At 44.7% G+C, this 11,589-nt stretch overlaps 1 protein-coding gene across 1 annotated transcript; it reads right to left on the bottom strand.

Moving 5' to 3' along the window:
• Positions 1-1,496: 1,496 nt before the first annotated feature.
• Positions 1,497-8,280, bottom strand: LOC131086201 (nucleoporin NUP42-like). Its single transcript, XM_058029112.1, has 7 exons — positions 8,172-8,280; positions 6,573-6,822; positions 5,828-5,922; positions 5,435-5,511; positions 3,495-3,581; positions 2,320-2,404; positions 1,497-2,186 (listed from the first exon to the last, which is right to left on the bottom strand). The coding sequence occupies exons 1-7, from the start codon at positions 8,278-8,280 to the stop codon at positions 1,576-1,578; spliced, it is 1,314 nt and encodes a 437-aa protein (XP_057885095.1). The 3' UTR covers positions 1,497-1,575.
• Between the last annotated feature and the right edge of the window lie 3,309 nt (positions 8,281-11,589).

Genomic DNA, 11,589 nt, shown 5'->3' with positions numbered 1-11,589 from the left:
TTCTGCAGCCAAACATCCAGCTTGCCTTTTGCCAGGTAAGTCACATCACGCTGCTCCCTGCCATCTTTTCAGAAGCCCATTTGTGAAAACACCGAATCCTAGTACCTCTGTAACAGTAATTTTTTAAAAAATTTAAAGGTGAGGAGATGATTTTAAAAACCATGTTTGATCAAACTTTTTTATTTTTTGTCATCAGAATTAGGAATACCTCACCTAATCTTTGTTTATTAATGGCAATATGACCTAACACTTAAAAATTCCTTTCTTCCTCCAGGTCTCCATGTGTTAGAAGGATGCTTGAACATCTAGCCAATACTGTTTGGGTGTGTGCAGGAGAATATCCAGATTTTTATGGCCTTACAATTTTATTCTTTTTAAAAGCAAAATACTTCCATTTAAAACAGCACATGCTCGCTTTTAAGCCTGAAAAGGTCCTAGAGCAGTTTAGCAGCAATGGGCTGCTGAGATATGCAACTCCTGCAATATCTGCTACACCTGCACTGAGCACACACTGAGGAACCTGGATCTCCATGGAGGCTGCAGTGTCTGCCCCCAGCCTGCCATTCTAGATGCTGTTCCAGTCATTCCCACTCTTTTAGCAAGCCAGTCTCTGATGGATCTGTGGTGGGACACACAACACAGGTGAAGTTTTATGTAGAAATGTTATCTACAAGTGTTAAAGAAACCACTGATTTAGTTATGTGTATCCTGAAGTAAACTTTTGCTTTCCTCTTAAAGATGAGGTCTGGTAATTATAGACTACTAAGGGGAGGGCCTGGTCAAGAGCAAATGTTCTCCTTCCCTGAATCCAGGATATCCTCTGGAAGACTCCTGACTCCTGCTTTAGAGCATCTTGGCAACAAAACTGATCCCTTAACATCATGACTTCAGCAGAAGTAACATTAGTATATGCACCCATCAAGTGACAACAAAATGCCATCATTCACCACTGTTCCTTTCATCAGAAAGGCAGTTTTGCTTCTACTTGCAAAGTTTCATCTAAGAGGCACCAAAATAACAACCCATAAGCTCCTTCTGCAGGATGAATGCTTTCAGGGCTGCATATGACAATCCTGCAGGCTTGGTGACCTCAGGGAATACTACTAGCAACAGCTGAGTTGTGTCAACTGGCACAGGAACTGGCTCCCAGGGGCCAGAAAAGTGTAGTGTGGCACAGACCACACAGAGCCATCCCTCTCTCTCGACACACAGCCCTCCAACACTGCACAAACAATTCAAAGAGGTGTAAGAAAAGGGTGTCCAATAACAAGCACTGTAACTGCATGTGTCTTTCTAGGGTTCCATTCACAGTAGGCTGTGAATACTTGAATGAAGTACTGTTTCTTTTGACAGAACCTTTTTCTAAACAGTGTTTCCCCAGAATTTCACAGGACAACAAATAGAAAGAAATACTCCATTTTATTTTCAACCGTTCATTTCTCAGGTGTAAAAAGCCTGTCCCAAAATAACCAATAAACTATAAAATATAAAGTCCACATGTTTACACTTGTAATTTTATTCCTGCAGGAGACTTGAGAAATGAAACAAACATTAAAAGTGACATTTTATTTCATTTCAAAACATATTACTTCTGAATAAACTGAAAAGGTCAAAAGCATTTAAAAGTTCTACTGGTGGTGGCTTCAGAGGAATCTTTCCAATTGTGAACTCCTTAGCTTCAAACTGCTGCCACTCTTCAGCTGACAGTTCGCTCTTGGGAGTGAATAACTTGTCTGAGGCAGGGCTGGCGTTGGTGGCTGCAGCAGACGCTGAGGTGACAGGATGGGCAGCGGCACTGCCGCCCTGCCCAAATAAAGCTCCGCTCGAGGCCGAGCCAGAAGGGGCTACGGTGGCACCAAAGGCTCCAAAGGCTGCAGGGCTGCTTGCAGAGCTCCCAGCAGAAGCACTGCCAAAGCCTGAGAAGCCAGAAGTCCCAAAGGCACCGGCTGTGGCAGCTGCTTTGAAGGAGAAGGAGGCTGCGGAGGGAGCGGCCGGGCTGCCAAAGCCGACGGACTGGGCTGTGCTGGGAGAGGATGCTGTCCCAAATGCAGGAGGATTTGCAGCAGCAGAAGAGCTCCCAGCAGCAGGGCTGCTCCCAGATGATGCTGGACTGATGAGGCTGGAACTGGCTTTAAAGGAGAAATTGCTGGCACTGGTACTGCTGCTGCTGCTGCTCACAGGAAAGCCTGCAAGCAGAGAATTGACAAAAAATATTAGAATTGGTACCCCAGGGATACTAAACAACCACTAAATTTCAAAGATGCAGCAGCAAACTACAGAAAATGTGTAAATGTTTTGGCTCTTAGCATGGGAACTTACTGGACAGCCCAAAGCCTGAGGTTTGCTGTCCTCCCATTCCAAAGGCAGGTGCTGCTTGAGTGCCTGGGGCCTTGAAAGCAGAGACCTGAAAAAATTCCAGAGACATACGTGAAAACTAGATTCCAAAACAGGGAATTCTCTCTCAGTAGCTAGTTGAAACAGACCCAGAGCTGCCCAGTCCTACTGAACCCAGCTCCAACCATGCTGGACAGTGATCACTCCTCACAACTGCCTGTTCTTGCAGTGCTCTAAGTGCTCTAAGGCCATACCTGCTCTTCTCTGTAAAACCCTCCAGAAATGCAAATCTGTAACAACTGATCGATTTTTGCCTGTCAGTCCATGACTTGATCCCTTCTGGGAGTTCTCATTCTCACCTCTTACCATTCCAGGTTGTGCTCTGTATTTAGGGCACAGCTTTGACTCACTCTCTTCTCTGTCCTCAGCACATCTGTGTCTGTCACTGTCTCCTGTGGTAAAGCCCAAATCCTGTTTGTCCACCCTCAGCACCAAAGAGATCAAGGGCTGGGATCACATCACCCAACCTTCCCTGCACTTCATGCAGCCTGCACTCAAAGAGAGCCACTTCCTCTGCCTCCCTGATTATTTCATCTGGGCTTGAACTCAGGCATTTGCTTCTGCAAACCCATCTCCATTCACAAGTGTTTGTCACCTTCCCAGCACCAATGACTCTTTCTGTCTTCAAATGGTATCCAAAGGCTTCTCTCCCACTTATCCCTCAGTTCTGACATTGGCCAAAAGCTCCATTTATCCTAAGGTGTCTGGAGGGGAATTCTGGTCCAGTCTGCTGATCCTCTCTTGGAAAAGTCAACATCAGCACATGGGAAAAAAGGTGTGGTGGGGATTGGCCTCTTCCTGGTCATGTACACAGCCAGGTGTCATGGGGCTTGCAATGAGAGTATTCCAAAGCTGGGATCCAGCTGCTGCCTTGCTACCTTGGAACCATCCCTATGGACGTTTTTCCCCAGTTAACCGAAGGGTTTTATAATAGCACCTGGGATTCACTGATTTCTGGAGTCCTGAGAATACGCCCTGGTTGCACATCACAATTGCCACACCTCAGAAATCTCTTTTTAGCCATAATAAACATCTGTGTAAATTACTTCATTAAAAATGACATCATGCACAGAGACATGATGCCATTTGTGAATACTTACCAAAGATGCTTTTGTGGATGCATTTAAACCTTTCAACTGAAGCAGCCGATTTTTCCATTGTAGTGCTAACTTTTGAACAGCATCTATCTGAAAAGGGGGAAATAAAAGCATGGCTTTATTATTTAAGACTTAAAAACAAAAGTGTCATCTGGCAACTGAAGGAAAAAAAGATATCTAGAATTAGAAAAGAAATTTCAGTAACCCAATAAGATATTTTCTTTCCTGGAACTTCAACGTGAGGAGCTGATGTCTTTGTTTTTAACAGAGAATTCTTTTAAACTCTCTTACTATTGTCCTTAAACCAAGCCTTTTACTTTACATAGGAGTAACATTCAGACAAGTTCTGGGACTTTTCAAATCCAAGTTCTATTTTTTTCTGAATTAGATGCTGGGGCGGGGGGGGAAAGAAACAAAACAAGATATGTAAGTTTTATATATATGAGAACAGACTTTACAATCTCGCCTTTCCACTTATGCACTCAGTCACTAGGCTGAAGTCCTAAGATTTACCTTAGCTTCTTCCACATTTTTGGAAAAAACCCCACCTAATTTCAAACCACTGTAACTCAGAACAGTTCCATTGTATCATCCTAAAATAGTCACTTTTGATGAAATTACCTTCCCTAATTTAAATCAACCCCCTGAGTGTGATCCATCAGACAACTGCACAGAACAGTGCAGCAATAAATGGTATCTGTGTCTTGATAACTGTGATTTACTACTAAGCAAAAACCTAAAAAGTCTTCAAACAACCTTTCAGAAATTCCAAATGTGTACTTCCTACATTTATACTTAAGTTTAGCAACACACCTAATTTGATGCCTGGCCTAATTGAATCTTCTCTAAACCTAGACAAGTAAAACACCTAGTGTCACAAATGCCTGCAAAAATTGAGTGCGTAATCTTTCTGTAGACAAATTCCTTCATTTTTCAAAAGAGTCTTGTACCACAAACATCAATAATTCTTTTGTGTCTAGTCACATGCTGGAAGATCATGTTGCTTGGTATCTGCTCCTGTACAACAAACTGGAAAAGTCAGATTTTGACCCAGTTTAAGAACAGAAACATGGAAAAGACATGCTGTACTTAAACATCTTGTAGAGAACTGTTTCATACAGTTATCATCTATACACTGAGAGTTAGAAAAACTTGCATTTACTGCTTTGATGAGATCACTATTTATTTATTTATTTAAATAGCCACGGAGAGCAGATTGTTTATCATTTGTTGTTTATTATTATTTTAATTGAAATTTTTAAAAAATATGGGTCTCCTGTCTCTAAAAATGTGATTCTGGTAAATCTAAACCTATGAAGTAAGAATGGTGACAAGAGCAATTCCTTCTGTAACACAGAACCCAGAATAGGAAAGAGTGCAATGTAGTTTGAATTAATTTGAATTACTTGCATCTGTCCAACAGCCTAATTTCTTTCCTGGCACAACAATAAACTGTTAGCTTCCTTGGTATTGACAGGACTACAAGGGAGGAATGATATATACACACTGCGAGATGTTTTATATAAAAACATATGCCTTACTTCCAAATGAGTATATACATATCTGTTTCTAGAAAATAAGTAGCTGCTATTTTCATCATTAATTCCCTGCAACAAAGGCATGTAAAAGAACAAGGCCAAGTTCTATTTAAAGCACCAAATAACCACCTATAACAATCAAACTGCCTAACAGTGTATAAGGCATTAAACTTTTGAGACAGGATTCAAGTAACTTCTACAAATAACACACAGGAGCAGGGAAAGATTCAGTCAAGGAGTGTCTATTATTGCATTCACTTTGATGCACAGGAATTGAAAAATATTTTGGCATTCTGATAATTTCCTAGAGTTGGAGATAAATGAATCAAGAGTTGCCACCTGAAGAACAGCAACAAGTCCTGTCCAAAGAGAGTCCACACCAGCCAACATTTGATAGATACTTACATAATTCCCAACGATATTGTTTGCTCTGCTGTCATAATACTCCACACGCAGCTCTTCTGGTGAGACATCTGAAAAGCCTGCAAGGACAGGAAGAGTCAAAAACCTCCAAGAAAAGAGACTGATACTTCCAACTGCCCTCTACAGTTATGAGGACATGGACCTTGATACATTGTCTCTCTTAAGAGAGTTATAGTCAGAGACAAAAAAAACATTCATTACAGAGTGTCAGAGGTGTGAACGTCCAAACTGAATCTTCCCTCCACGAATATTACTTTCTGTTGTATGACAAGGCAAATCATCACCTTGCAAATGGTTGCTCAGAGGTACAACAATGTTGCAAGTCACAGAAACATCCTCAACAGCAGCAATATACAACACTGAAAACGTACCTACCTGAGACATTCGGCTTTTCTTTCATTGGTGAGTAACATGAAAATATCCATTGTCCAGAAGATTGCCAAATTTCCATGTCTTTCACTACACACTCACTAACAAAAAAACCAAAATCACAGATGAAGGTGAAATTGCATGGTCAAACCAAAAATGCCAGTAACAACCAATTCAAACAATTGGTCAGAGCTGAAAACCTGCTACCATGAAAACCAAGTGTTTTCTTAATGTAATCTTAAAAAAAGTAGTGGAAAGTGTTTCCAAAGCCTTGCTTCTTTGGGAAATCACACTGCTGCTTCTCAGTACCTGCCTGCAGCTGCTGGTCACTTGCAGCTGACTGTAACATTCACCTCTATGAAACCAATAGTTCTGCTGTTGGCAGAAAGATTTGTTGTCTTAAGTGACAAAAAACAAAGTAAAATAATTCATTTGTATAAGGGGCTTTGATTTCTTATTTTCAAGCCCTGAAATCTGTTTCCTTGCTTATCTTCCTGATCACAACTTAAATACCACACCATATTAATAATATCACAATTGACTGTCTGCCCAGCCCAGGTGCCAAACAAGGATCACTTCCTCCCCATGCCAGCATCATTCCAGAGACCCAAATGAAGTGATGCTCTCTCTGGTTCTTCCCATGTCCCAGCTTTCTCCCCACGATCCTGTCCTCTGCATTATCTCTAGGAATTCAGTGAGCTTTCAACCTGCTCATTCTAAATGCTTCCAGTAAGACAGGACTGTAACTTACAGAAGTCTCTCCTCTTCATCTTTAGAGCCATCAGCAACACTCTGACTGCTGGCTAAGGCAGAGAACCTGTTCTGTGAAAAGTCTGCATTTCTGCTGCTGCCTCCTGACGATCCAAAGTCAGAGGAGCCAAAGAATCCTCTTCCGTGATCTCTGCTGCCACCCCACGTATCAGACTTGAAGGAAGATGGCTGGATAACATTGCTGTATCTCTGGTTAGAGGCACCCCATCCTCCTCCTCTTCCGCTAGTACCTGCCAATTAAAACAAACAAATCAAACAAAAAAGCAAACAAATTTTTAATCATTAAGATATGAATCAACATCAAAGAAAAAAGTAAGTATTTAACTGTAACTAGTCTTAGAGTGGCAATAAAATGTTTGAAATTAAAACAGTTTTTTCCTAGTAACTTAACCTCATTATTAAGTCAGCTTAACTAGTGAGTTACCCAGGATAGTTCTCAAGTCCTGCTTCTCAAACAGAACAGTTTGGGTTGGAAGGTGCCTTTAAAAGTCATCTAGTTCCATCGCCCCTGTGCCTTAATGAGAGAGACACCTTCAACTACATCACTGTGCCAACAACTCGTGGCACTAAAGACACTGGCTCAGTTTTGCTTAGGTTGTTTCATGAAGTAACTACCCCAGAAGAAAAAGACTGAATTGAATGCACTGTAAGTTTATGTTAGGGGCTCCTGCCTCTGTAGCTCCAGCAGGGGCTCTGCTCCAGCACAGGGAGCTCCTGAGTTTCATTTTGAGACCTCGGACACACCTGTGTGTGTCGTTACAGGCAAACCCCGACCCTCCTTCCAGCAGGAATAAGGACAACTGCCTGCAGTGAGTTCCTGCCATGCCATCACTGCAGCCCCCAGCTCTCTGTCATGCCCCTTTCCTTCCCAAAGCTCCCACACACCCAGAGCAGAAGGGAATGGAAACAGCCTTCACTGAGTACAGCTGCTGGAAACTTGCTCGCTGCTCATGAGAACAGTTTTCCAAGCTGTTTTCCCACTGCCTTGCGGCACATCCCGCAGCCACAGAATCACAAGATCAATTAAGTCGGAAAAGAGCTCTGAGACCATCGAGTTCAAGCAAACATCACCTTGACCAAACAGACCCCTGACCAAACAGCACCGTGTCAACAAGACCATGGCACAAGTGCCACATCCAGTCCTTCCTTAAGCACCTCCAGGGACAGTGACTGCACCACCTCCCTGGGCAGTCCATTCCAATGTTCGGTCACCCTTTCTGTGACTGCCCAACCAACCCTCCCGTGGTGCAGCTCACGGCTGTGTCTCCTGGTGTGCTGGGAGAAGGGACCGACCTCTCCCTGCCCACAGCCTCCTGTCAGGCGCTTGTAGAAAGCGATAAGTCGCCCCCAAGTCTCCTTTTCTCCAGGCTAAACACCCCCAGCACCCTCGGCCGCTCCTGACAGGCTCTGTGCCCCAGACCCTCCGTCAGAGCTCAGCTCGGCGAGTGCGGAGCCAGAGGCTGCAGCCGACACCCGCCAGGCCCGCTCTGCTCGGAGCAGCGCCCGGGGCGGGCAGCGCCGCGTCCCCCCGCCCTCCCGTCCCGTCCCGTCCCGTCCCGGCGCGGAGCAGAGCGGGTACCGTGGGCCGGGGGCGGCCCGGGGCGGCCGGCGGCGCCGCGGGGGTGCTCGTTCCAGCAGCGCTCCCCGAAGCGGCAGTAGCCGCGCAGGAAGAACTGGCAGACGCCCATGGCCGCCCCGCCGTCGCGCGGCTCTGACGCGCCGGGCGGGCGCCGGGCGGGCCCGCGGGTGGGGCCGGGCCGGGCTCGGCCCCGGGCAGGGCCGGCGGGAGGCGGGAATAGGCCGGCGCGTACATCCCGTCGGAGCTGGGGATAGCGCCGTAACCAGCTGCTGGTAAAGCCAAATGCGGATTTGATTTGTGCTGCGCAAACCTGCAGGCGCGGACACAGTAAAATAGCCGCCCCTCGGCTGTGACGGGCCCTGTCTCACATAAGCTCCGCACAGCCTGCGCGGTAAAGCGCTTCTGTGCTGTATCGCTGTATCTTTACGGGTAGACCAAGGGGTGTATAGCCCACGGCTACAGAATCAGCAGGGTCGGAAGAGACCTTTAGGATCACCCAGTCCAACCACCAACCTATCCCTACCACTGCAATCCACTAAACCACATCACCCGGCAGATCCAGGCACCGCTTAAACACCCCCAGGGATGGTGATGTTGTCTGCAAAAATTGGATTAATTACCCAGTGAGAAGCCAATAATTACACATTTGAAAGACTTTATTTCACAGTTGCACAAGCCCGGGTGCTAGATGGTACTCCACAAATCAAGCACACCAACTATCAAAAGTTTTTCTATTTATACATTTTAGCAAACAAAGGAATTAGCCTTCATTAGCTACAAGTTACACAGCTCTCTTACTAATTCGTATTCTATCTTCTATTGGTTAATTGTTCTCTCACTTCTCATGTCAATTGGTCCTCATGCTCAGTCTTTTTCTTCTTGTGGGCCCATGGGTTTCTTGGGTTGGTGGTCCATGAGCTGCTGGTTACAGATCCCCCTGCTGGAATTACCTTTTACCCAGTCAGAGCTGGTTTCAGCACAGTTGCTGAGTTATTTTTATTCTTTTCTTCCTTATCTTGAGGGTTCTGACAAATACTATTGTGGCATGTAAATTCTGCATTCTTTGTGTCCATTATCAGTGGTAACTCCTTCTTCCCAAGCTTTATCAACCTCACCCAGGGCTGAGATCACTGAAGCATGTCCAGCCCTGAACCCTAACAAGGCAATTCTACCTACAAATAATTTGTTTTTCTAACACATGAGCACATTAAGAGCTTGCCAGCTGCTATCTCTTTCAGGGATTAAATCTCCCTTCTTGTTGATTAGGTTTGAAAGTATATAAAGATCAGGCATTAAACAACATCCTTTCTTAGGAAAATCGTACCACATATTGCAACAGTGACTCCACCGCCTCCCTGGGCAACCTATTCCAATGTCTGACCACCCTAACAGTGAAAAACTTTTTTCTAATATCTAACCTGAATCTCCCTGTCTTAGGCTAAGGCCATTTTCTGTAGTTCTCTCACCGTAGGTACAGCACAGCTCGGAGATGTTGAGCTGTTGCTGTCTGAAGTGTATAAAAGTGGCTGGCTGGCACACAGAGGCTGTGCTACGTTTAGGGATTCACTGCCCGTGTGCACAGCCACGTAACAAAGATCTCTGTACATCAGGCATGGCATCACCAGCCAGGCAAGGGAGGGATTGTCCCGCTCGGCTCTGTGCTGGGGTGGCTTCATCTCAAATCCTGGGGCAGTTTTGAGCACCTCAGGAGAAGAATGATATAAAGCTGGTAGAGAGCATCCAAAGGAGGGCAGTGAAGATCAAGAAGGGCCTTGAGGGGAAACTGTATGAGGACCAGCTGAGGGCACTTGGTTTGTTCAGCCTGGAGAAGATGAGATGAGTTGCAGTCTACAACTTCTCAGGCAGTAGAGGGGCAGGCACTGACTTCTTCTCACCACTGACCAGTGACAGGACCTGAGGGAATGGCCTGAAGTTGTGTCAGGGAAGGTTTAGGTGGGGTATTAGAAAAAGGTTCTTCACCTGGAGGCTGGTTGGGTGCTAAGAAAGCTCCCCAGGGAAATCATCACAGCACCAACCTGACAGGGCTCAGGCACATGGTGTGACTCTTGCGGATGGTCCTGTGCAAGGAGTTTGACTCGATGATCCTTGTGGGTCACTTCCAAGTCAGGATATTCTATGAACTCTACTCTGCATGCAAATCTGCTTCTTGCACCCAGTGGAATTCATACTTGGGAGTTCTGGGTGTCCAGGTGGGATGGCCAAAAGCCTTGACTAGACCATCTTGCTTCCTCTGGCAATGGAGAATTGGTTGAGACAGAACTGCAGCATGTACTCCATCAAATCCTCTCCAGTCTCAAGGTGCAATGCTGCAGAGAGACTCAAGTAAGTGCAAAAAGGGGAATAGAATTCTTGGATCAGTAGGTACACCAGTGTTCCTCTTTCAAATGGTGTATATTTATCAGTGTAACTAGTCAGGGGGATTGGGGTTGTGTAACTACTGAAGGTCTGGACCTAAGGGTAAAGGAATTGCATAACCTGAATGTTATTAAATTAAATAATGGACCTAAGGGTAAAGGAATTGCATAACCTGAATGTTATTAAATTAAATAATGGGAACATGCCAATGCCCAATTCTTCCCCATAGCATCTAGGATGCATCTCCAAAAGCTGGAATGTGTTTAGGGGAGATCCAGAGACTAAAGATAAATTAAGAGATATTGTCATCATGAGTGGCCACTTTATAAATTGCAGTATGGAGAAAATGTGTCACTGCACATTAATATTATTTTACAGTGGATGTTGGAAAAGGGGATGAGGTTTTATGTGCAAATGTTACTTCCCTTCATTCCACACCCCTAAAACAGCAGGGTGGAGATGGATAAAGAGGATACAGCTCAAAATATAGAGCACAGACAAGCAGTGGGGTCAGAGCATCAGCCATTTTTTTCTGGACATGTTCCTTGTACTACTTTTGATTTTTTGAATTGGAAATGATCTGTTGGTTCATAATGAGAGAATCCTGAAGGAATGTATCAGCTTTTGGAAACTATCATGCTGACTCATAGCCCTAATTAGTGGGATATGTAGGCTATATTGAACCCCTTTTTAATGTGGATGAGAAGAGAATGGTATGAGAGAAGTCAAAAGGATAGGCAGGGGTTTTGGGCTCTGAAATGGCCCCTCCTTCTGACCTGAATCCATGTGCCATTTGTGGACAGGAAGGGTCAACTTAAAGATGTAAACATTAGGATGCTGGAAGATTTTGATAATTAGTGAAGGGGACTGGAGGAAATTATACAGGCATCCCTCACAGATCATCTAGTTTCAGTAAAGTTGGGGAATAAAACAACAGATTATAGACAGACAGCAAAGGCACACATTCAGTAATAACTATCAGTAAGGGCTCACCAAAAAATTTACAATATCAATTGTTGGGGCAATGGGGAAAAAAGCTTTT

Source organism: Melospiza georgiana, chromosome 1, assembly GCF_028018845.1.
Source record: "Melospiza georgiana isolate bMelGeo1 chromosome 1, bMelGeo1.pri, whole genome shotgun sequence".
Lineage (NCBI taxonomy): Eukaryota > Metazoa > Chordata > Aves > Passeriformes > Passerellidae > Melospiza > Melospiza georgiana.
This window is presented reverse-complemented; position numbering and strand designations above follow the sequence as displayed.

Bases quoted from the DNA above. Each gene is read 5' to 3' on its own strand.
- LOC131086201 (XM_058029112.1), bottom strand. From the start codon at position 8,280: ATGGGCGTCTGCCAGTTCTTCCTGCGCGGCTACTGCCGCTTCGGGGAG. The intron at 5,923-6,572 runs GTAAGTTACAGT...TTTTTTTGTTAG, and splicing joins GATGAAGAGGAGAGACTTCT to TGAGTGTGTAGTGAAAGACA. The intron at 3,582-5,434 runs GTAAGTATCTAT...CCCCCTTTTCAG, and splicing joins ACAATATCGTTGGGAATTAT to ATAGATGCTGTTCAAAAGTT.